This window comes from Xiphophorus hellerii, chromosome 22 (genome assembly GCF_003331165.1).
Source record: "Xiphophorus hellerii strain 12219 chromosome 22, Xiphophorus_hellerii-4.1, whole genome shotgun sequence".
NCBI classification, from domain to species: domain Eukaryota; kingdom Metazoa; phylum Chordata; class Actinopteri; order Cyprinodontiformes; family Poeciliidae; genus Xiphophorus; species Xiphophorus hellerii.
In genome coordinates, this window is record NC_045693.1 from 5,279,921 (window position 1) to 5,307,027 (window position 27,107).

A 27,107-nucleotide genomic window follows, 5' to 3' on the forward strand; every position below is an offset into this window, starting at 1 on the left:
GAATTAGAACTAAGTATCCATTCAGTTTTTATTCCTTTCTAAACAGATATGCACAATAAAGTATTTTCTTTTTTTATCTCCTCATTGATAAAAGTATTAACAAAATAGTAATGATTATTACCAGTCTTTTAATGTTCCTTTATTAAAATTACAAGCTGTATCTTCATCCTTTTTGAAGGATAAGTCGGTTCTTCAGCTCTTAGGACTCCTGTCAGGTGATGAAAAGCTTCTTAAACACCTTCAAACAAAATTGGCAACGCATCAACAAATACCACATTAAACCTTTTTATTGCTATTATTCACATTCATACACCAGATAAACATGCATAGTGGTATTGTTTATTTACAGTAGATAGAGCAACTGGATGTTACTATTGTGTATAAATACATTTGACAAGAAAATGTCCCGTAAAGTAAAGTTGTCCTCTCAGTTGATAGTTTATAACTGACAGATCCCCCACACTGGAGGATGAAAGGTCTCTATTTTCCATTATCCTTTAAATATATCCCTCCAATGTCCCACTGACGTCCTTCAGCATTCAATGTCCAAAACAATGTTCATTCAGTGTGTTTTTAAAATATGACTGGATCGGTGTTCTCGGTGTTGTGGCTCTTTGGTTCCACATTTACATGCATATGTTAAGCTTAACTAGCTTAGCAAAGTAATAATGATGATATTAAATATAAAAAGTAAATGTTTTCCAACATCCACAGAGAAGATGTCACTCACAGTTTGGTGGAAGGGTCTGAAAATTTTAATTTTCAAAATTTTAAATCTCATGTTTGGTGATGAGCTTTCTACGAACCCAGTCCTCACAATTAGCTTTTTACAGTGACCAATTCTGTGTGTTAGACAAAATAAAAGAATGTAGAAGGAAAAAAGGTACACCTAAAACCATGCAGAAAGGAAAATACAAACTAAAAAGATCCTATTTTTCATAGAACATCAGGCAGAAGAAATAATTGAAATGTTTGTCTGTAGACGGCAGACAGTGAAAACCATGGAGCTAAAGCAGGTCATTACTGTACATTGACTGTTTAGCTCTCCTTTTGACAAACCCAAAATTAGTTCTTTAAAAATGAACTGTGGTTTTAATTCACCAACTTTGAGTTTTTCACAGTAATACTGAGTAAACGGCAATAAATAAACATGCATCTCTTTAGTTCAGCTGACTCCTGTGGTCTGACTGTTGTTGTTTTCATCTGCTCGCCTACAACACGCAGTTTATGTATTCTCTAGTGACAAAAACAATCATGGTAGATTCTTTTCAGCAAAGCACTTTAAGCATTTGACACTAAAGGGAAAACTAAGAATAATGAAAGCATCTTCTTTGGCTCAAATTCCTGTGAGCAAACAAACCAAGGCATTGTGAAATCGGGTATATTTTACACCTGTTGTCCAGATTATAATGTGGTGGAGGTCACTTATATAACTTATAACTTAGTCAGAGGGAAAACTGAAAGCCCAAAGATAAATTTCAAAAGTAAACGAAGTTAAAGTTAAAAAAAATATATTATATTTTATGCTCCCTAACAGAATTATAAAATTGTTCTTCTTTCAAAGAGAACAAGATCAAGCATATCATTGTGATCACCAGCCAAATACTGTTGACTCGTTGAGGCTTGGGCTGCTCTACAACGCTGAAGGTCTGCAGCATCTTGTAAAATGTTAGAAGCATGTCCTCTAAGTCCTGTTAGCTGAAACTTTATGGGTTCATGTCAGTCCAATGGATTTAGATTTGGGAGATTTGAAGGCCAAGTCAACACCTCAAACACGCTGTTGTGTTCCTCAAACAAAGAAGGTACATTCAGACAACTGCACTGCTTCCATAAATGGGTGTACATGATCTATAACAATGCTTGGGTAGGTGGCGTCAAAGTCAAAGTAACATCTGCGGAGACATTTTGCAGCATAACATTGTCATTATCATGCTAATGCGACTTGCCTTCTTTTTGTAGCGCTTCCTGGTGCTTTGTGTTCCCCAGATAGCCAACGCACGTTCGCCTGGCCATTCATGGATTGTGAAAGACAATTTAATTCATCAGATTGTTGGTTATTTCTGCACTGAACAGGAGTCAGCAGGGCAACACACTATGAGGGTCTGTGTATTCTTTCCCCCTTCTATCAGAACTAGTATTAAATTAATCTGCAATTTGGTCAGCAGTGGCTTTTCTGTTGGATAGATCCAGTCTATCCAGAGGACAGCCTGTACATGAATGACCCTGTCACAGAGTCACAACTTCTCCTTCCTTGAACCACTTTAAATAGAGACTGACCACTGCAGACAGGGTTATTGGATGCTCTAACCCAGTCACAAGGCCACTATAAACTCAAATCCTAATGTTTGCCCATTTTCCTCTTTGAAACACATCAACTGTGGGCACACAGTGACAAAAATGTTATGCCTGAAGGGTGTACTTTTGTCCTATATTTTGTTCTGACCTTGTCATCATTACACTTCAATGTGTGTTCAGTGGACACAGTGGTTTCCTATTGTTTTTTTATGTGAAGTTGCTGCAAAAACACAATCACTGGCTACACTTAGAATGCTTTTTATGGCTTTTAAAATGTAATAAAGACATTATAGCCACTTGCTGCCCCATCATGGTTATGTTAGCATTTACTGGGATGGGATTTCTCCCTTCTTTGTAAAAGTTGAATCATGAAAACCAAGAAATGCCATGCTGTTTTGTTTTCGTTTTCACAGTGCACAGAGGCTTCCATCCTCTTTATTTATTTTGGCCATTTCATTCCCATTCCGCAAAGCTTGGATACTACTACTGAGAAACAATTGCTGAAGCCACAGAGAGAAATACTGCATAAATAATGTATCGCTCACTATCTCACTGTACTTTAAAGTGTGGCAGTCCTGCACATCCACATGTCTAATCTGTTACCCCTGCTCTGTGGGCATTGACACCACAGTGTGAATTAATAAAAGCTTAACTATCTACATCCAGAGTTTATGATATGGTGATAATGATTTGTTTTTCTGTCTTTGTCAGGTTTATTTCATACCACAGAGTTGATTAAGAAGAGAATAATGTTTCCTTTTCCCCCTCAGTGGGGAAATTTAGTTAAATTTAAGGCGAGTCTCAGGAGACAAGATTGTAATTTACCACAACATCACATGAGCAGGCAGTGTTGATAATAATATGTTCTATGATAATTAAATATCCCCCCAAAAAACCCATTTTTGATACTTAGATACTACTTCGGAAATGGTTTGATATATACAGTGAGAGGAAAAGTATTTGAGACGGCTCCATTTTTTAACATTTTTCCACTTTCAAAGAATGGAGAGGTCTGTATTGTGAGAGACAGACTTTTAAAAAAAATCCAGAAAAATCCTGTACCATTTGTATATGAAGCTGGTGTCTTTTTTAAGTTTGGCATATTTATTTACCATTTATGGCACATAATTTCTTTATACCTCTGGTATTTTAGGATGGACCATTTTTTACAGTTTCTTTTTATGTTTTGTGTTATTTAATAACATGTACTGTGTTCATAAAATTCAGAATGTGCAATTTCTTAATAGGGAGTGGATACAGGGGGCTTCAGACTCATATAATGATTACTGTAATAAAATTGGTTTATAAATGATTAAAGGCCACTATATATATTCATATTCTCAATAAAAAACAAAAAATGCAAGCAAACAGAACCTTACTACTTAGTTTTAAAAAAAGCAACTCACAGAGTGACAGAGAAAAAGATTTTTCCAGCTCTGGCAGGAGTGATCATCCATTTGGAGAAAGGTTTAGAGTTTTTTTCTTTTTAACACACTCTATGATGGGTCTTTTTCACCTCACAGCTGCCATTTGTTTTTTTTCTCGACTTCCTCCTAAATGTTCCAGAAAATAGAAGATGAAGTTATAAAATATCGATGATCAGTCCATCACAGCAGAAAATCAAAGTGCTGTGGGAATTTGCTCTCACATAACAGCCCTTGTGAAATCTGTCACCAAGCCTTAAATCACAGCTCCATCTTAAAATGAATATATCTCAAGTAGAAATAATGCAATAGCTTTTCCTGCTTTTCAATTGGTAGAACTGTTCAGACCCTATGTTCTCTGATTAAAGCTGGTCGTTTCTTTTTAGCAAAATAACTGATTTATTTAGAAAAACAGGAATGAAAAGTATACTGGTGAATCTAAGTAAATTAAAATATCATTAAAAACCTGTACGTAATATAATGTTACTACATGCAGTGGTATATTTCTAGTCATTTCTGTTCATTTTGATTACAGCTAATAAAAACTCCAAATTTAATTTTGCAGAAATTTGAATATTACATCAGACCAATCACAGAAAACATAGCTAGAATCTAAAAAATATCAGCCTTGACAATCAAGGCAAAGACTTCTAATTTGCAAGAAATAAAAATTTGCTATTATCACGTTGGTTGAGTTTTGTATGTTAGTATTTTACTGGAAAGTTGTGTGGAAGGAAAAAAGTAAAGGTGCAGCCGGGTTTTTTTAGCGGAGCTCTTCATAAAACTGACTGTGGAAATTTCACTGATTTTGGAAAAAATAACATCTGCCGGTGTTGTTCCACCCTGTTTTACCAAGCCTTCAGAGCAACAACCAACATTTAGAGCTCCTTATGCTTCCCTCTGATGACAAACAATATGGAGATCCTTATTTAGATTTCCAGCAAACTATCCTAACGTAATCCTAATACAGAATCTATGAAGTATTGTCAAGAAGAAGACAAACGACACCAGAGCCAACAATCAGAGTAGTTAAAGGATGTCATTAAGAGAACGAGTTTCCATGCCGTGCCGAGCAGCAACCAATTATTGAGCATTTATATTGTAAAAATGGGGATACTTTTCACCGGACTGCTATTTCAACTATCAATAATATTCTAATTTACTGAGATGCACCTGTTTTATTATTCAAAATGAAGCTGCAATTCTACCTTTATTAATTAAATAACTAAATAAATAAATAGATAAATAAAAACAATGGTCTCATTCGAGTTTGCTACTTTGCTTATGAAACCAAATGTAGAGACGGTATAAACCCATCTCAGAACACACCTTGTTAATGCTTTCTGTACATACATACAGTAAAATACACTTCTTGTCTACATACAGTCTTTGCCTTACACTCTCAGAGACACACTGCCGCTCTAAAGCCAATACTAGAAGTACAGATAATATGTCCAGTAGAGTAGGTTGACAAAGACGAAAGAAAGGGGGAACGTAACTCGGGAGTAGTTGTCTATGTGGTGGGGGTTCTCGATGTGACAGCAGCTTATAAAGCGGAGGATTTTGCGCAGTGTGGCAAGAGTGGTGAGGCACCAGTTGGTGGGTTCTGGAGGGGACACTTCAGGCTTGGGCTCACTGCCTGAAGGACTGGAGGGGCTGACGCTGAGTTCTGCCGAGGCAGGAGCCGGCGGGGAAGTGACGGCGGGCTCCTTGCGTCTCTTGGCTCTGTTGGCGTGAGTGGAAATGGTGGTGACGATGCCGTTCATTTCGTCGTCCATGTCGTACATGTGGTGGCCATACTGCAGGACAAAGGTCAGATGGAAACACAAGACGGATTAGAAACTTGATAAGCGGTTGGACGGTTCATAAACATGATTATTACAACGAAGATGATAATCATTACGGCAAACACAATGACTAGGATGATGAGAGTTACACCATCCTTCACATTTATTGGCACAGTAAAGATGTATAAAAAACCTTTTAACCTTTCAAACATACAACAAAAAGAATATTTCCTGAACTTCCTAAATGCTTTGGTAAAGTCAGATTAAGATAGTTTCTGAGCAAATCACCGTCCAGTTGGGCCAATCACCAATTATGATTTTTCCACATCATCTCAGACGCCTGAGATGATGGTGAGCTGAAAACATGTGATGAGCTGAAAATACAAGAGCATAAGTTTCCAGTACAGATGATGTCGAAAGACTGAGCAAAAAGAAACAGCAAAGGCTCCATAAGTTATTGCTATTTTAATTTTGTCCCAATTATTGTTTAATATGAGATATCTTTTTCACTACTATTTAAATACTTGAAATATTATTTTTTATTTTTTAGTCTCTTTTCCAGGAGTGCCAATAATTGCAGACGGTGTTGTATGATATTGAATATTAACAACAATGCTTTTAAATATATAGCAGAGTCTCACCATCAACATGTGAGCATCAGCATGAGTTAGAGTGCAGAAGTGGGCCACGGCGTACTCAATAAGAGCTCCAAAGATGAAGCTAAAGCAGATTCCCAAGTAGACATCAATGGCCTTGATGAAGCAGTTGGCATTGGGCAGCGATGTCCGGGCTCCCATCATCAGCGTGGTCATAGTCAGGACTGTGGTCACTCCTGTCAAACAATAAACTCAGCATTGGTCTATAGAGATATGTGATAAACATGTTGTTGTTCAATGACTGATTCAAACCCCAAAAATTCTAACAGCCAAAAATAAATAAATTCACTTTCAATGACTAAAACGTTGGTCTGAACATTTCTGAAAACCACTTAGTATTGCATCTGAAAGTATTAACTGTCCTCTTTCCACATTTGTTACCTTATAGATTTATTCTAAAAGCAACGAGTATAGATTTGTTTAGGAAAATGTCTACACAATGCTTTTTTCTGTTTTGCTCTAGTCTAGACTTTGCGTTTCATGAAAAAAAAATCCTGGAAAGGCGCAATCTACTGGTGTGTGGTTTCTCTTTTTAAAATATGCAAAACATTTAACACCAGCAATGTAAAGGTTTTAGTCAAATGTAAGAAAAAAAAAGCCAGGGGCTAAATCTGGTACAATGGAGTTTTATGCAGTTAATGTTCCTGAATAAGTAAACTCAAATTCATTTATAAAAGTTTAATCTCAAAATTTTAATTATATATAAATACTGACGAAATGTTAATGACGGAGTGGCAAAAAGCGATGGCATCTAGAAAAATTCATCTGGTGTTTAGCAGTTCTAAGACATTTTCTCAAGATTGCATAGAGATATTCTACAGTGTCTAGTCAACACTCAATCATGAGAGGATTATGGTAATTATAGTTTAATTTTCTAAACTCTGCAATTTGGACAATTTACAAAGTGTTAAAGAGAATTAAGGTGGTCAGTGGATAAAACATTAAACAGATAATTTAGCTCATTATAGCAAACAAGCAAGATGGATTGAAAACTGGCTTGATTGTGATGGCGCCATCCCACTTCCCCAACCTTCAGCTGTTCATCTGGATCATGTTCAATAACACCAACGAGACAAAAAACTAAAAATAAATAAATAAACTTTATTTGTGTAAAGTTTATTTTTTACATGGCCGTAAAATTTCAAATAACAAGACTAGAGTAAAAAAAAAAATCTAATGAGATTCTCTAAAAAATAATACCAATGATTCACAGGGAACGAGGACCAAATACAGACATCATGAAAAATTGAGCTAACTGTCATGTGCTTCAATGATTAATATTCTGGCAGTTTTTAAAGGTTAGAATGAGTGCAGTCAGGTGGGTTTCAGGGTTGGAAGTTCACTGCTTAGCTCAAACAAAATCAATTTAGAAAGATTTTTGAGATCAAAACCTAAACCAAGTAATAGAAAAATATTCTTGAGTCAGATTTGATGCACTATAGCAAACTGATGAATACCTATGCAAATTCGAGCTGGAACAGAGGATAAGGAAATCCAGAAGGACACCCATGAGAGGACCACCAGCAAGCTGGAGGGGACATAAGTCTCCAGGATGAAATACAGAATGCTCCTCTTCAGCTCGAAGTGGAAAACCAGCCTCGGGTAACGGCCTTCAAGGGAAGAGAGAAAAATTAAGAAATAAGAATAAAAGAAAAAATGTAGATGCCAATTTCCAGCACAGTTGAGTTTAGCAGAAGTGGCATAAATTTACCTAAATGGTACAATTCTAAATATTCAAAGATAAGGCACTTCTTTTAAGCCAAACTCAAGTCAAATATTTAGTCTTCATTCTCACCTGTTTCATAGACAGCTTCTGAGGCAGATGTGTAGTGGTCCTCTACGGTGTACTGAGCCAGTTGGAGGGTGTCTAAGCCACTGACCGACTCATTTCCTCGGGTCCAGTAAAACATGACGTCGTTGATGTTGTAGCCCCCTGAAAAAGAGTAAAGAGATGAAATCTTTTCTTTTAAGTTTGTGTCTATAGAATGTAGTCAGACCAAGTTTTAATCCTTTGTTTTTATTCTTTGTTTTATGACGTTATTGCTAATCTCTTTGGCTACAATGTGTGATGTGTTTCTGTGTTGTTATGTATGAGCTGGAATATTACATCATCGAATGTCTCTTTCCTTTCCTATCTGATGACTTGTTCCACAAATTCACATAAATAAATAAATAAATAAATAAATAAATAAATAAGTTAGTTTGCACTTTGTAATGTGAAAGAATGTGTTTATTTGCACCTAAATAACTGGAGTTCCTTTTGAAATGTGGAACAAACCCATAAACATGCACACATGAGCACCAAATCAGTGCTACAGCTGTGGATTTTATAGCAACAGAATAACTGATGTTTCCTTTGCTAAAGTCTGAAGTTTCAATGAGAGAAACAGCAGGAAATGTTAAAGGCTAATAGCTGTGCAATGTTCTGATCTTATTAAGACTCGGTTGTTTAGGAATGGAGCTTCACAGTGGGGGCCTGGTAAACTGGGCATAATGCTAAATATCTGCAACAAGAAAGACGTTCGAGGGAAGCAAAATGAAGTGCTAAAACACCAGACCTCAATTTAACATTTAAAAGTGAATCTATAAGAGTTCTAAACATACTTAATTGGTGCTTAAATGTTTTCATTTGCCTTCTGTCAATTGCATCCTCTCTCTCCCATCAGTTTGTCTAAAAATGTATCATCAATACCAAGAGTTTTGTTTTTGTCGCAGAATTTCATGCAAGTGATCAGCCATGTGACGGAGACCCATCAAGCCATTTTGTCACATTACAACTGGATTTATTGGAAGCTATGTAACAGGATAACACAAAGTGTGAAGTGGAAAGAAGAAGATAGGTGTGTTTGTTTTTTTTTTACTTTTAAAGCAACATCGTATCTTACATTAGCAGCAGGTCAGGTGGAAGTTTATATTTCAATAAACCTAAACATGCAACCAGAACTACACTGGAATGATTTAGATGAAAGGTTATTCATGTTTCAGAATGTCCTAGCCAAAGTTCAGACCAAAATGTGACTGCAAATTATTGCGACACTGGTTCCAATCTGACTCAGTTTAATCTTTTTTGTAAAGACAAGTAGGAAAAAAGTTTAGTCTCTAGAAATGCAGAGCACAGAAATACCCCTTAATATGGTTCTGCAAGCACTGAATCATGGGGTATAGAATACACATGCATGCCACACTTTTCAGATTTTTTTTTTTTTTTTTTTAGTTCTTTAAAAATAATGTGCACTTTTTCTTCTACTTTACAATTGTGAATTACATCTTTCCTGTGATATCTTTCCTTAAATTTAAATAACATACAAGCATTGGAGTTTGTGGTTGTAATGTGACAGAGTGTGAAAACGTTAAAAATTATGCGTATGCAAGTGACTGTACTTCTGTTCCTTCACTTAATCAAAGAAGATAGCAAAAGAGTGCGACAAGATTCTGGTGAGGAGAATCACTCTTACCTCGTAGCATAACACAAAAAGACAAGCCATACATATAACACAGCGCACTGGAGAACTGAGATAACCCAATTAATTATTGTTCAAAGGAGGCCTGAAAAAATCAGATGATCAAAGAGAACACAGTCGTGTGAAAGAGTTTACTGTAGCAGCATATACGTCTAATATTGTAAGGATATAGGAATCATCATGTGGTTGATTTTCAGTTCTAAAAGCCAGACTTGCTTATTTAATGAGGTTAAAAGTCTCAGATGCATTTTCCAAATGTATCTGCAGAGGGAGTAAGAGAATAAGAATTGTAGTTTGAACCCCTGTCATCTCCTGTCAGAAATTATGCTTCATTTCTCACCATTCACCCTGTACTAACCCATATAAAAAGATGAAGCTGAAACCAGTTGGTCCGTTAATAAACTTGGTTCCTCAGTATTTCAAGTGTTGCTAGAGTCTTCACCTCACTTAACCCAAAGTCATGGATTGATCCCATGAACCCTGATAAGCAGTTAAATGTGGGATACGGTTGACTTTGATGCCTTCAACAAATCCCAGTTTTGTCGCTAACCGTGATTCTTATAGGAAGAACTGATCCGTTTTTTGACCTGCAGCATTGGCACGACACAGGAAGTTAAACGTTGGCGTGGAAAAGTCAGCCCCTCAGTTCCACATTCTAACAAAAGACTTTGCAAAAGGTGCCATCCAGCACCGACATTTTATTTCAAGCACTACAAAAGAATGGCACTTTTTTTTATGTCTGTCGCTGCCAAGAAGCACTAAATATTTTACTGCATCCTAATTTAAACACCCCACACACTCCCACAACAGCTCTGCCTTTAAAGCCTCCTCCTGCGCAGAGGATCCAATTCTGGCACGGCTTTAAAAGAAATAAATCCTTGGATATACATTTTCATAAAGAGACACCGGGACAGCTAGAGGAGGACAGGATGTAATACAGAAAAGAAACTGAATATCAGGAAGGGATAGAAACAGAATTGAGAGGAGGGAGGAAAAGATAAGAAAAAGATATTTAGCCAAGAATTATTGAAGGTCCAGAAGAAGAACCCTCACCTCTCGGTTAACTGACTTTATCCTTTAAATGTCTTTCTGTCAGCTAAGTGGCACTGGAGCTTGAGGTAAAGGTTTTGTGTGGAGCTTAGGTTTTGGTTGTCTTCTGGCAGAGATCAGACTGAGCCTAGCCTGGCTGGCTGTCATTTTACAGAAAAAAAAAAAAAAATCTAAAGCCAGCTGGGAATAGAAAGTGGAGGAAGATGTATAACATATTATATCCACCATGTCACCAAAGAATACACCTTCTTTCAATCATAATAACTTTTATATTTCAGGTACTCTTTACTTTACTTCATGACCCCACATAAAAAAACATATCTAATATACAGACAAATATAATTAGACCAAACTGTTCCTGTTATAAATCAGTTAGGGTAACATATTTGATTATTTTTATTTTTTGGTAAATGCTAGAATAATAAGAGGAAGATTTTTTTTTTCCAAGAACTGTTATTCTGCAAAATTTTACCAAGTATGTTTGCACACCTGAAAAATAATAAACTAACTTGCTAGTAACTTTTCAGCAAGATTTAAGAGCTTGTTTTAAGTAAATAATTTCTTAACATTGAAAAAAAGTGCCAGTTCCACAGGCAGATTATTTCACTCCTAACAAGACATTTAGAACTAATAATTTTTCATCAATATTAAGAAATTATTGACTTAAACAAAGCTTCTATATCTTGCTTAAAAGTTACTAGTAATTTAGTTTTGTCTTATTTCTCATATACTAAAGTAATTGAATTGCAAACCAGACCAAATGTACTTGGTAAGAATTTGTGTTTTTGCAGTATAAAACTTTCTTCAAATTTAGAAGTTTACAGATGTTTCACAAATATGAGGCAGAATTGCTTTTTGAACTGTATAAGTTGGATCGTAGGATGGATGATGGTGCACCCAAAGAGAATAATTTATACCTGAGCACATTGGCAAACTTTAATCCAGCTTCTCGTGTTGCTTCTGAAGTAATGGCTTCTTCCACTCAAAGTGGCTTTTCAGACCGGTTTGGTTCAGGATACATTTCACTGTAGATAACAATACTCTCACTAACTAAAGATAGCAACACATATTTTGCTTTTGTTCTGGCGTTGGTATGCTTATTTCACATCAAAACATGAAAGAAAGTGTTTTCAGAGACAAACACACAACTTTCTGGCCCTCATGCAACACGCATAAATTAAAAATTATGCATATTTCAATTTATGCAAACCAGCCCCACAGCACCATGCTATGCTTGGTGCAGAAACGAAGCAGCTCTACACTGAGCTCCCTCCTCGCCTTATCTCTAAGGCAGAAGACGGGGAAGCACCGTATGATATGTGAGGCTATCAGCACAGAGGGGAGTTGAATACAAAAATGCATCCCATACTTTCAGAAGTTTCAAAACCGTGTCTACTGATCGTTCCACTTACGGAGGATTATGTTGTTCTTTGTTTGGTCTGTCACAGAAAGCCTGAGTGAAGTACATTGAGGTTTGTGTTTGAAACAGGACAAAATGTGAGAACACACTCCTCTGCAAGGCAGTGAAGGTGTGGCTGGATAGACACTCTTTGTGCTTTATCCGTGTTAAAGTAACATAAAAGCCTTACACTCTGTCAAAGTTTAAAGTTTAAAGCTTCACAGAAAGTGTGTAGCTTGTACTTTTTCTTCTCAGCAACTCTTCACTAACAAAGTAGATCATTTTCAAGCACAACTCTCTGGCTTTGTGTTTGTTTGGGGTTTTTTTAATCGGAGTCGGCTGTTCCACTGCCAAACACAACAGATTATTCCATTTTTACCTAAAATGTCCCAGTTTCTGATGCACTGTGACATCAGTGGGGCTTTTTTGTTTTTGTTTTTTTGCACACACACGGGCAAAGACTGCACTTGCTTTTGCAAGCGATGTAGAAGATGAGAGAAAGTGATGCGTTTGATCCCTCGTTTTGATCACATTCACTTGAAATCACACCCACCCACCAACTTTCTGCCCCTGCTTCAAGAAGCATGGCTCAAATTTTCTTAACAAAGAGTGAAGTGTCCTTACAGCTCTCTAGTTGTAACGTGCAGGTCTGCTTGTCCATGGGGTACTTCGTCAGATCCATGTTACATGCCACAGTAGTGGTGATCCTGAAGAAAAAAGAGAATTGTTTTTTTTCCCTTATTGGAATCCATATTTACATTTACCTTTGATGGGATGGTAGTTGGTGTCACTAATCAGTTATAAACTCATCAAAGGCTCTCATTCTTACCACAGAACATGAAAAGTGTGAGATGCAATGAATGAGAAATGAATCCCATGGCATGTTAGCAAAATGTATAAAATTCAAAGCACAATGTAATTTTACAAAACATTAATAAAAAAACCCACAAAATCACCAAATTGATCCTAATTATATAGCAGTAACAAGCAGATCACATTAGTCATATCAGCCACATTAGGCATTCCTCAGGCATTTATAAATATGTTACCACAGAGATGTTATACAGCTACTAAGATCTGTAATTATTAGGCGTTGAGGCACTGCGATGGATGACATAACGCAGCCATGACGCATCATTTCTGGAGGCCTTCATTTTTCATCTTTTCTTTCAGAAATAACTGCATTCAGAGCCATATGCTATATGTACTGGCATCTCAGGTAAAAATGTGCAAAAAGCCTGAAAATACATCAATATTTTATTAAATCATCTTACACAGAAAGTTAAAAAAAATTCTCCCTTTCACAGCGCAAATATTCAGTGGTGAAACTAGAATACCAAGTAAAATGTAATTGTCTTTTTAGAAACTCACTAATGCCACACCCTGCAACGATCCACATGGTTTAAAGGTATATTTTTTCATTTGGCCCAGATGTTCAGCAACTTTTAATTGGTTAAAAAAATAATTAAGAAAAACTGAAAGAGAGGCAAATTATCTCAGACTAAATAGCCTTAAAATGGAGAAGACAAGAGAATTTTAATAGTTGTTACTCGACCAAGCTTTTTATAACAACGGGCGATGCTATTTATATAGCAATAAATTACTGATATATTTCTAAGTTATTAACACTCATCATCTAGATTTAAAGCTACTTTTTTATTCTGATAATTTTTCAGCATAATAGATTATAATATGCATATTAGATGTTGTTCAGAGCAAAATTCTGTTACTGCAATGAAGGACTGACCAGTAAATAATGGCATTAATCAGTGAAAACTCCAGTGATTTAAAAGAAACTTTCTGCTATTCCCACTGCAAATCAATTCTTCACTTTGACTTTCATCATCCATGTCCCATCATAAGATTTTATTGTGATGAAAGTTGGTTTATCTTTAACTTAATGTTTATCAGTATTTTACCACAGTATATAAAAGGACATACATGATCTAAGAAAGGGACCCAGAGCCTTGTTAAAATCCTTCACATTTAAATGCTGGGAGTTTCCCTACAACCACTCTGACATTTGTAGCTCTTTCCCTCCTGGCCAGCAGTGGAACACTTAGCACAGCTGTCCTTTTTTCCTCTTTCCTCCAGCATCATACATTTCTCACCTCGCTCTGTCCCCTTTCACAGCTTGAATCCCCAGAGGTTGCCATGCTTCTCCTGACTTCCTTTTCTTTCCTTTTTTTCTTTTTGCTTGTTTCATTTTTGCTGGTACTGCTGAGCTCCTTTTCCCTCAACACTCCCTGTGTCACACTGAGGTGCAGCGAGAGCACGGTTTCCTGTGTAAAAGCAATGGCCCCTGAAGCCAGACGGAGACGAGTATCGATCAGGTTTCAAATGGAGTCATCTTGTCCTCAGTGCACACGGGTCTCAAGAATGAAAACACTGATCAAAACTTTGACGGGAAACGTTAACATTTTCTGTTTTTGAAGATAAGGTTTGGTGCGCAGGAATAATGTTGAGAGACCTGGGTAAACCATTCAAACACACACACATGCGCACACCCCCAGCCCCCCATGCCTGCACACACACACACACACACACACGCCCCCCTACTCGCCAACCAACTTTTGCATTTTTTGTTTTCTGTGTATTTATAACATGTATGACTAAGTCAAAACTGAAGTCAGAACTGTTGCATTTTGTTGATCATTTCTATATCTGCAGTATTGGGAAATAGAAATTTAATCCCTTTATGATTCTCATGGTTTAAGTATCAGAGCATGACAAAAATGATCTTTTTAACACAATTCTTATTTAAATCTAACCTCCAGTACCTAAAGATTCACTGCATGTTTTCAGTATAATTATGAATTAAACAAAGACAAAAGGAAAAAGCTTCTTGTGAAACTAAGTGCATCTTTTCAGGAAGATACAGGAAGAAAAGTAAAATGCTCTTATTGGATTTAAACTGAACTGCACAGCAATTCCTAAAATAAACATTGTACTTATCTTTCGATCAATAGCTTTCTCATAGTCCCTTTGTGTTTATAGTCACTAATCAAAGTATAAAATTCTTTGTGTTTTTTTATATCTAAAGTTGAACTCAAATAATCAGATTGCTTTCTTAGCATTTCTTGATACATAAGACTCTAGAATTAGAAACATGGTGTACTTTCTTTCTCCTATAGTGCAATTCAGAACATCATGAATGTAGTGTTGACACTCACACATCAAATATAACTGGAAAATGTACAACATGTACTTGGCTTAGAATATTTAATAAGAATGGCAAAAACTGCCAAAGGCTTGTCATTCATACAACACAATATCTGCGCTACACATCCAAACTGGACTTGGTGATGCTCACACTATCCACACATCAAGAGCTTCTGGACTCAGACAATCCAATAGTCGAGTAATAGAGTGATATAACTCCCAGTGTTGCAATCACATAATCTCAAATTCAGCCCACGCTTCCTCCCTCAGCCTGTTTCTTCTTGATTCCCTGGCCTACTTTTCTATTATCTGCTGGAGCAGAAGAAGAAGGAAAAAACGAAACAAAACAAATGACCAACAATGCTTCTTTGTTAGCCCACCTCAGAGCATAAAGGACGGTCCCATTGGGGAAGATGCGGATCAGTCTGTTCTCCACGGTGATATCATGCAGGAAGGATTTTTTGGAGTCAACAATAAAAGTGTCCGGCACCCAGAGAAGCTCCACCAGGCGCCCGTCGAGGCTCAGGCTCTTGTTGCCCTCAAACACCAAGCGCTCATCCGTCCAGCGCTGGCGGAGAAATATGGTGGCCGTGTAGTCCTGCAAGAATTGGGAGAACAAGTTCATCAGACACTTTTAACAGGCATGTCATTAACAGGCTGACAGTCATGTTGGCTGCTTGATTTGTGTGGATGAAATCGGTTCCTGGAGGCCCTCTGTGCCTGGGGCCACAATTATTAACAGCATGGCCTCAAATCAGCAGGTCTGCTCGGGTTTTTGAAAAACAAGACCAACTTTCTGTGCAAAACACTGACTGAGTGCGAACACGTTTACTTCACATAACTAAAGTAAAGGATGCAATATTTCCTTTTATTTTTTTATTTAACAGATGGAAATCTGAAAATTGTAGTTCCCATATCTATTCAGCCCCACTTATCGCATATTTGGTCAATTTATTTTTTTCTTGCAAAACAATTCAATGTCAGACTGGATCTTAGAACAACCATATTCAAACCATGTAACATATTTTCAATACAATGTAAGTCTGAACTTAGACTGGGTCATTTCAACACATGAATATACACTTTAACGTAAACTATTACACTGTAGCTCTGGGTTTATGCTTAGCGTTGCTTGTTGGAAGGTAGTCTTCAGTTATAGTCTCTGTTGTCCAGAGAGACATCATGTTTCTATGAGTTTTTCTTTATCACCACACATATAATTTTGATTGATTGCTTGATTTTTGCATAAATGTCATTGTAATAGTTGGTTTGAATGCAAAAGTGTGCATTTAAATCCAAAATGTATAACTACCTAGAAACTACTGAAGTCTTAAATCTAAAAAAAGCCAGCATGGTGGATCCACCACTTTGTTGGTTCATTGCAGTTAATTTAATTTACGACACAGTGAAACAACACAAAGCAATAATGTCCACAACAATCCATCAAATGTTTGCATGTAATACTAAATAACTAATGTATTCATTATAGAGTGAGTGTCTTACCATGTTAATCTCAGAAATGGTGTCAATGCTAGCGATGTCCAAACTCATTCCCACCGTCACAGGACCATCTTAAAAACAAAGGTAAAACTATTGCTAAACATTTAGACAATATTGACATTAATACTTCGACGGGTTTGCAAGTGTTTCTGTCAAATGTGTTTGGAAGATAGTGGCAAATTATTATGGCCTTCAAAGAGAAGGCCATGAAACATACCTAAAAAAAATATGCCAAATCAAGCCTTAAGTCTGTAGTGTCAAAATAGAACACTATTCCAAAAAGGTTGGTCTATAAATATGTCTTTTCTCTATCTGTGATGCCAACTATCAGTGAAAATGTCAATTTTCAATAAAGGTTGGAATTATCTAAAGTTTTAAGTGTCTGACAAGGCTTCGTTAATAAATACATTTATTTTGAAAGGGCAGTATTGTGTTTTCTGGAGACATTTTAAAGCACAATCAAGTAACTATCTTAACTTCAGTTGTAAAAATGCTACATATATCAAATATGACTTAAAATATGACTGTAATTTAACACCTTGGAATTGTAGGAAGCTCCTGCTCATTCTGAAACTTCGCCTTCAGGAAGTCATCACAACATTGCTCCTCTGTTAACCCTTTAACAACAATTCTAGCAGTGATGCACTGAGAAGTAACTCATATAATAAGCACAGTAGATGCTCAGTTCCACCAGATGTTTGATAATTGCTGCTAGCTAGTCTGAAGGAGAAAAGGGAGTCCCATTGGTTGCCACGAGAGATTAAAGGATTTCTCAAACATGCATGAAAAGACCAAGGCAACACTCCAGCTATGATTTTGGTGAGGGAATAATATTATAACATGACGCAAAGCTCAAAAAAGACAATTTTACATAATACTGCCCCTTTAAATCATTTCACACATTTTTATCTGCAAAGCCAGTACCTTTCTCTGCGTGTTTCCATTTTAATGCATTCTCTTTTCTTTACACCTGTATTTCAAAGAATTCAATTACATTTGAGTGTATGAATGGAGGCAATGAAATATTCAGCAAGGACATGCAAGCACAATTCCACAATTTGAACTCTTCCCATTCTCCATTACACCACCATCCTCTGACTGTTTTGTCATTTCCACATCTGCATGTCTGTGCTGTTTCCTTACTGTCAAAGAAAGGCCTGAGATACTTGTTGTATCCTTTCATCAGCCTCTGAATGGTAGGAGGCAGAATCTCTCCTTCCTTCACTTCTGCGTTGAGCAGCGTGTTTTCTAACAACCTGAGAACAAAGACAGAGACAGAGACAGAGACAGGCTGAAATAAACGACAGCTCTCAGTTCTCCTCCTCTCTGCAGGTGGATTCTTCTTTGACGAATCCGTAGGGTGTCGACTGAGTTCCACTGCCAGACTTAAAGGGCTGCTGAGCTGCAGATTAAAATGGCATCACTGAAATGGAGGACATGCTAAGAATAAAAAATAAATATCTTCAGGCAAATATAATTTAATATAAATTATTCCCTGGCCTTGGTCTGTTTTTCTGTCCATTTTTGTCTTTTATATGGTTCCTTTCATGAGTTTTTTTTTTGTTCCACTTTCCTCCCTGAATGCTATCCTTAAAGGCACATTGAAGTGTAGGAAGATGATAATATTGCTTGCAATTTGAAGCAGGGGAACGTTCCCAAGCGGTGGGGGTGTGCGTGTGTGTGTGTGTGTGTCTGTATATATATGTTTGAGTGTAAATCACACCCTAAATACAGAGCTGCTCTGAAGAGAAAAAAAACCCTGCGGCACGTGCCATGATGTAAGAGAAGCTGAAGCAAGACAGATCAGGTCATGTGCGCAAGCTAAAAAAACATTCATCTCCCCACACTGGCAGCAGTCCCCCATGTCACTTGTGAGCCGATGTAGTGGCGTATGAGAGGAGGAGAGCAAGCCTTAAAATGGGTACGATGTTTGGAGCTCTTTAATATCAACCCCTATGTGAGTCATGTGCATTTAGAGTGAATATGCTGTAATGTATGAAAGCTTTACAAATTAATTGATGTAATTAAATCCCATATGATTTCAACGGCTGTCATCCGCAAATTGCAGTGATTGTTTGCTTTGCTTCTAAATGTGCATGTAAACTTTATCCACCATGACCCTGAAAGGAGAAGTACATACAAATATTGTCTGGAACGATGAATGAAGTGCCATAAGAAAACGATATGGCAAAAAAGTTCCAAAGAATTTACAGTCATATCTTAATAACTTAGAGTAAAATTTTACTTAGATTCAAACCTTTATTCATATTAAGTAAAATACATATCAAGAAAACTTTATTTTCAAATTGGAAACGTTTTCTTACCAAAAGCTGAGACCATGCACTGTGCAGCCCCAAATCACGCCTTGTGTAACTTCCCTTCACAGTGGAAGGGGTTCAACAATCCTCCCAAGGTGCACCTGTGCTTAGCATACTTTTTCCTTCCACTTAGCATTCCAGTACCATACTGGGATACAGCACTCTATTAGCAGCATTTTTTTTTTGTTACTCTTTGATGCAAAGCTTATTCTGATCATTTTGAAATACAGTCTATATCCAAACATAAGGGGCAAAAATATCTCACACTCCTGCTGCCTTACTTCACTGCATCAGTTTAGATCTGTATGTATTTTGTTAGTTTGTGGATGACCAGATAAAAATCCAGATACCTTTGGGTCAGACGTAGTCACACTTTGTTCAAAGTGTACAAAGTGGCAATACAATGTATAACCCACAGAAAAATCATATGAACATTTAAACATAAATACAACTAACATCTGCATATTATTGTTGTTTGTGCAAGATACCCAGAAGAAAAAAAAAATTTTTCAAGTATGTTTTAGGACGGTGTGCATAGAAACAGTTATGACTTTACAGATTTCTGAGTAGAAATGCAAAGAAAAACCAACAACAATCAGAGAGATGAAAAAATAGACCTACTGATGTGAAAAACTAAACTGATGGTTAAATGTTCATTCTTTTTTGTGAGAAGATATGGTTCTACGTGCAGGAATTGAAGCTCTTATTTTCATTGATGATATTTAAAAAATCAATACAATCATTAATACTGCATGTAAATATTGTTGCAATCATTTACAGCAAAAAGAATCATTCAGATAATGTTAATACCAGAAATCAATAAAAATCAATCTGCATTTTAAGCTGTATAAGTTAGCAAAAGAAACTGAACAATATTGTGCCAGTAAATGGTGGCCATTGTCAGTAAAATACCAATCATCCTTCTGTGGACGTAACCCTAGAAATATGGTTATTATCATCATGAGTGTTTTGTAACCCCTATTCCACATTCATTGGAGTCCTTTTTATCAATAGGTGCATGTCTCTACAGTTAAAGCCCCACAATTTCAACACATTAATATAAGAAACCGTCTTTTTGTAGAGCTGGTATTTGGATGCTGGAGATTTCATAAAAAGAAAGAACTACAATAACATGTTAGAAGTACTTTGGATCCATGCATTGGAGAAACTACCAACTCCCTTGTTGTATTATTGTGTGCGTGTTTAAAGATGAGAGCTCATTTTGGCCGTTTGTCTCCTCAGACTCTTACATGTTTCAATTGTTTTTATTTTCAAACCTTTCTGGATACAAAAAGATGCAATCATCAAGCAATCTGTACCATAAAGTAATTTTTCATACAATCTTAGTGCTGTGAGAAAATGTGTTTATGTGGCTCTAATAATCTATTAGCTTATTCAGTCAAAAATCAACTTCAGTTCAACTGGAAAAGAGGACCTAGCATTAGCTTCTATGCTCCTCAACTCTTGAGAAAACTTGAGATATGCAGACAGACTGAAAACATGATGTAATGTCTTTCATACAGAGGTGGACAGATTGATCTAAAATATGAATAATATTGGTACAAAATCAGTATAGGTTTCTGCTTCAGTTTCAGATTCCCTCTTGAACATTTACTTAAAACTTTTTGTTGTAGTTTCTCAACTCTACCTCAAAAACATTGTTTTGATTAGCTGTCAAATGATCACTTTTTGCACTGCTTTAATTTACGAAACATACGCACACATTTGTTTTGGTTCACTATCCTGTCTATTTAGCATGCAATGAAATATATTATTAAAGTATTTTGTAGAAACCTATCATTTTTGTCCATCGTTTTAGCAAAAATAATTCAAAGATAAACCACACAAACACCTGAAGGTCACAGTTATGATATATCAAACTAAAAACATAAAAAATATTGGTATTGTACACTCTACTAGTGTAAATCCTAAACTTTCTTTATAATGCTATAAGATGCTTTTCTGTTTTTCTTGTAACACATCAGAAGGCTAGAAAACTGTTTGGTCTAAATAATCCCACTGAATGTTTTGCTCAGTGATGCATGGACTAGATTGTGTAATGCGTTTCCAACTTAGCTCTACATGAGCAAGTAAATTATGGATTACCAGTAATAAAATCTTTTGAAAGCTCAGTTTTAACCAGTTACATCCAGTCACTGTCTGACCTGGGGAATCAAGAATCACACAAACAGGTCTTGTCTGGCAACATGAAGTAGGCTGAAAGATCTCAAGAAGCAACACACCGTGTTCTGATATGAAGAAATTCACAAGGTCGTTAACATTTATGCATCTGGAAAGTGACTCCTGTACGAACAACCCAGAACGACATCTAAAACACCTGCACCAGAAGTTTACATACACCCAATAAAGACAAGTGCAGCTTTGGTTTCTCACTGTCTGAGGTTAAATCAAACCAAACCCCGGTTGCTTTTGGTTGGATAAAATTGTCAAAATTATTTCAATTTGCAAAATGCCACAAAAATGAGGAAAATATGTCAGAGATGTTTAATAATGTCTTTGTAGTGTTCTCATCAAGGGTGTAACACCTCTGACTAAACACCGAGTTAAACCACAGCAAACGAAAGAGGGAGACGTGAAGTAAGGTTGACCATTTACTGTGGACTTCCTCGTTCACATGCTGCCGTGAAAACTGCAGGCAGAATGAACACAAAACAATAAAAGTAGCACAGTTTTCAAAATCAGAAGATTTATTACACTGGGCTACAAAATAATTTTTGGAACTTGTCTATGTTTTTTCAATTGAATTAGGACCATTTTGCACCGTTGAATCCAAAAATGACATCCATTTTTCTCAGTCAGGTCAGGTTTTTATTCTAATTTGATTTAGAGAACTGTGACTATAATAATAATAATAATAATAATAATAATAATAATAATAATGGAGGAAGTGGGTTGCAGTCTAAGAGATAAATTCAAATGATTAATTAAATGCTATAATTTAATTAATCTGACTAAATTGAAGACATTTTTGTGACATTATCAGTTCATTTCCGTTAATATTTCTAATCCAAAAAAGGTTTTAGGAGAATTTATTATTTTTTTCTAACAGAGTATATTAATTAAATGTTACAAACTTGGATTTTTATAAACTGACTAAATGTTGTTGTTGTTTTTTTTAAAGAAGAACAATGAGCAGTGATGGGTTGGAGGGGGAAAGGGGGGGGGGGCATAACAGAAATAAAAATTCATGCCAAACAATCAGAATGAAATGGTTTTTCTGCAAATCAGCATAATAAAAGAAGCTTTAATGGAAAAGGAAGGCCTGAGCCAGGGAACCGTTGCAATCCAAAGATACTTTGAAATAATTACATATTCTGCTCAATAGCTGTTAATTGCACATATTCACAGCTTTCTGCTGATGTATCATCACTGTCACTCTTGGCCATCAGCGATATAGAATCACCCAGAGTCAGAAGCACAAATGGAAATCTGCTGCAGCCTTTTTCTGATCTCAGAATGGCTGTTGACAATATAAAACCATAAAAAGAGCCTTGTGCTCAGAAATGTTTTGTGACAGTGTTATTCTGTTTTTTTTACGATAGGAATGGCTGCCTTTGCAGGCTCTGATTCTGCACCACTGTACATCGCCATCTCTCAGTGCAGCACAACAATTTTCAAATCAAGAAGAAAAGGGTAAGTGGACCTTAAGGGGGGCGAATTAACTGTCAGCCTCGATTTTCATTAATATAACATCGAGAAATTCTCTCAGAGGATCAGTTTTGAATCAGAAAGTTGGGCATCCAGCTACGGCAAACCAGCCTTGATGAACAAGGCACTGAACAATGGAGACCAACTCTACCGCCTCAGTTTGATCATTGTTACAATAATTCACAATTCATATTACAAAAAGGGAATTTTTGTTAATGATAAATAATGTGAACATTTCTAATCTCCCAAAATCACATGCAATATTTAAAAATAAAAGAGGCATGTTCAGAATCAATCTCTAACTGCTCATGCTTCTCACTCTCTCTTTTCCCATATTTTTTTCAATAGAATATTTTTCTCTATTTTTTGTTGTTTTTCACCACTGTATTGTTATGTTTTGTCCCAATTGAAGCCTTCTGTGTCTCATCACCCACTCTCCCACTCTCTCTCTGTGTATATATATATTGCTTTTCAGTCCTTTTCAGTTTGTTTGCCTGCCAGATTTGGCAGCCTCTTCACCTGCCTGCTTGTTTTCCCACTTTTATTTTTGGGAGAATTGTTTTGTTTGCAGGTATTTATTCCAACCTGTTTTCTTTGACTTTTTTTTCCAAACATAACTGTGTCTCTGTCCTTCTAAACTCACATAAAACACACTTGTGAAAAAAAAGGGGGGGGAAATATCCAATTCCTATCACTCTGAATGACAACAGGAAGTTTTTATTTTTCTTAGGCATGGCTCCTTTACCTCCCTGTTTTTATATTTTGCTTGTTTTTTGTTTTGTTTTTTTTCCTGAACTGGACGCCTGAATCTTTAAACCCAGGTTTGAATTCACAGTGAAGGAAAAACACAGAAAAAGAAAAACAAAAAACTTTTTGCCAGAAAGCTCGACTTGTTTCACCTGACTGTGTCAAATCAGCTGAGATGGGGGGTTCCTGCACCTTGACAGACTGATGCTATGCTGCATAAAGTCACACTCACATGGCTGGCAGCCTGTTGTTTCTGATGGCAGCTCTTTTGGATGGAGACGCCGTGTTAGTAATGGTGCTGACTGCATTCTGCTTCTCGTCAAATCAATCTGGGTCACCCTGTTTGACCCCCACGTCTCCCCACACAAATGCATGTGTGTGTTTGTAATAACAGACATGAAGGTGAAAAATGCAAACTAAATATATATGTATGCCACTAAAGAGGTCCGAGTCTATACAGATTTATAGTTTTTGTTTTACATAAAGTCATTATAAATCACATTTAAATAACACAAACAGAAACATAATTGAGGGTGCTACCACATAACACACTTTACAATGGATGATAAACCACGGTTGTCAGATAATGGAATGCAGCCGCCTATTTTTTTAGCAGAATGTCTACAAAGATCTCACTTCTCCTCTCATTCTGTCCATCTCAGTAAATCCCCAGACTCAAACCTTTGGCTGTCTAAACCTTCACCTGCAGAATGAGACTTGAGCTTTCCAACCTGCCAAACAGTTGCTAACCACTGAGCCCTGAAAATAAAAAAAGAAGCAGAAGAAACAGGGAAAGCAAAGCAGATTTCCAAAACACTCCAAGAATTCATGATTTCTTTCAATACAAGCAACTAATCTGAGATTGTTCTGTCTGAGCAGCAACACAGATTGAGTCAAACATAAAGTAATGATTTGTATTCTCTCAAGCATGTGCACTCACAACAAATACCATTCATATTCATGTAGAGCAGGTTCCCTCACCCCTGATGGTGATGGGAGCACGCACTATGACACGTGCGTGTCATAGGCTGTGGGGTTTTTTTGCAGACCCACAACCTGCACACTGTGGTGCCTATCAAGAATAACAAGATGCCACTGTTCCACAGCCACTAGACTAGAGCCTCCGACTTTCTAAGGTTACCAAGGGCCCAAAGTTAGTCCTCAAGGACCCCTGTCCTGCATATTTTAGTTTTCTCCCTGCTTCAGGACACCTGGATCAAATGATGGCTCGTTAGCAGGCCTCAGCAGAACACTGACATGCTGAGGAGGTAAAGAATACCACCAGGTACCAAAACATACAGGATGCCAGCCCTGGTGGTCAGACTCTGGACACCCCTGATCTAAATAAATTTACTGGTTTGTTTTACAAAGACCAAATAAGAAGCACTTAGAAGAAATTAAAAGGATCCAGGTGCAGATACTGGACTTGGTGCAGTATTGCTGACTATGAAAAAAGTGCCAAAAACAGTTTTCTGGATAAAAAAATTTCAAAGATGAAATCTAAAACATTTGAAAGAAAATGAAGTGTGGGAAGCTAAATACCTAGAAGCAATGCAACTTTGCACACTGCTAGCTGGTGTTACAAACTAGCTATCAGCGTTAGCCAATCCAGGAGCACCATTCGTTTTTCTTGAGACGGTAAATAATTTGGCACCATCTCTGTATTTTAATAATTGTCTGATTATACAAAGGTAGTTGCATGCAAGCTGTTTTTCAGAACTTCTTTTAAGTGAAAGACTATGTAGGTTGAAGATCATCGCGTTGGAGTTTTGGATGCAATTTTCTGTCCAAGTACCATTTATACATTGGCAGCATCTATTTAGTGCAACTCAAAATAGACTTCATTCTCTTCATAAACACGAAAAATCATTTTAGTAAAACACAGTAATTAGATTTCATTTACACAGCTGGAATAAAAAATATGAAGTCATTTTCCTGAGAGTTAAGCATTTTTGACAGCGGGAGCTAGCATCAGTGTGGGCTCAACAGTTGGATGTCAAGAGGAGCATCAGTGTTTCATCACTCCAGTTGATTTCTTAGGGTTCATCTGCCATGACCTTGGAAGTGATAACATTATTAGAATAAATGGATGTCTTTGTGAGAAAACAGCAGCTTTAATATGATAATCGGCCAGTCACATACAATCGAGCTAGGTGGAGGAGGAAGTGAGAACAGGAAGCAGCGTTTATTCTGTCCTAGTTTGTCAGGATCAGTGACTAATAAGCCCTTTGGATACTCACTCACTTCCATTTTCTTTGTTGAATTTCTCTCTCATATCTCCCCTCTATTCCTTTTTCTATCCCACTGCTTAAATAATGCATAAATGTGTTATTTTAGTGAAAAGTGGTTCTAATTAACGAGAAAAAAAACCCCTCAGCAATGCAGTGTCTACAAGAAAAATCACAAACATAAATTGGACCCCAAAAAATTTCAATTATACATCATTTACATATAAAGACTAATATTATGGTAGGGGTGTAAAGGTACCATTCAACAGTGGTTTTGATACAAACATTGAGTTCTGGGTCATAGCTTAGAATAGGCACATAAAAGTAGCAAGAAAGATCTCTAAATGTCAATTACTGGAGGCAGATCAAATGTACTAGTACTCGCCTCTGAATAACTGGAACTGCTCTTTAAAAACAAGTACCTGCATTTAATTCTGACCGGTCATCCTGGTATTGCTTTGGTAGGTAGTGCTCAAGACAATAGCTCTATAGTGTTCAAATGCTCCTGCCAGTAAATATTCAACATTTCTCCCTAGTTCTCTTCTTTTACGAACCGGTTTCTGTGCCCTGAGTTCCTGCCTCTCCTTTCCCTCGTCTGACTCTACTGCAGTAGAGTCTTGTGTGACGAACATTCATAAAGATTAGTGTGATAGAGAACACCTCATGATGATTTTATGGAAAACTTAGACTTGTGAATCTTAGGTCATTCTGCAGCAATGTGCAAGTCGTCTTTGGCTCAGCTCTTTAAACCACTTTCTTTTGTCAGAAGTGTTGTGGGAATCACCTGGTGAAGGTTGGATTCTGATGAAATTAAAATCGTTTCATCTCCAGATCATGGCCCAAATGGTGTTCACTGAAATTCATAAGTTGTGCAAAAGAGGCTTTGCAACAATCCCATTGTATTCATTGTTATTTATTCATCTTGAGATCCTTTTTCTGTGGTACATTGTCCTTAAATTAATGATTAAACTAGGTACTATTAACTAGCATGGTTTCACTTTCTAAATACTGACATGTCTTGGCTCTCCATGACTTTTTGCACAATTTTTTTTTATATGATCTATGTTTACTCCCTGTAACTTTCCCTATATTACACACAACTTTACCTATGGACTACATGCTGAAGTGTTCAATAGTTGTTTTCCTTGCACTGATATTCCTTCTGTATCTGTCAACTTTGATATCTGTGACGGCTTTGACATTTTATGGGAGCAACATTGTGCAACATGAAATATGACCAATGGAAAGACAAATGTGAACCCAACCAGTTTAGCCCCAATCTTCATTCATATTCCATGGATGGTTGCTTATGCTAATGTGTTTTGCATTTTGATGTAAATGTAAGGGCAGAAAAATGGGTTCAGACAAAGTAATACATCGTGATGGTGTAGTCGGGTCAGAAGGACTGAAC

The 27,107-nt window shown here is 36.7% G+C and overlaps 1 protein-coding gene across 1 annotated transcript in view; it reads right to left on the reverse strand.

Moving 5' to 3' along the window:
• Positions 1-269: 269 nt before the first annotated feature.
• The window catches only part of LOC116713483 (gamma-aminobutyric acid receptor subunit pi), a 65,299-nt gene continuing 38,461 nt past the window's right edge, over positions 270-27,107 (reverse strand). Inside the window, exons 3-10 of the mRNA XM_032553660.1 lie at positions 17,878-17,990; positions 16,738-16,805; positions 15,615-15,832; positions 12,697-12,779; positions 7,958-8,095; positions 7,620-7,772; positions 6,148-6,338; positions 270-5,518 (exon numbers count right to left, since the gene is read on the reverse strand). Of these exons, the coding sequence (XP_032409551.1) occupies positions 5,153-5,518; positions 6,148-6,338; positions 7,620-7,772; positions 7,958-8,095; positions 12,697-12,779; positions 15,615-15,832; positions 16,738-16,805; positions 17,878-17,990 (1,330 nt within the window). The 3' untranslated portion in view covers positions 270-5,152. The remainder of the gene's footprint in view (positions 5,519-6,147; positions 6,339-7,619; positions 7,773-7,957; positions 8,096-12,696; positions 12,780-15,614; positions 15,833-16,737; positions 16,806-17,877; positions 17,991-27,107) is intronic.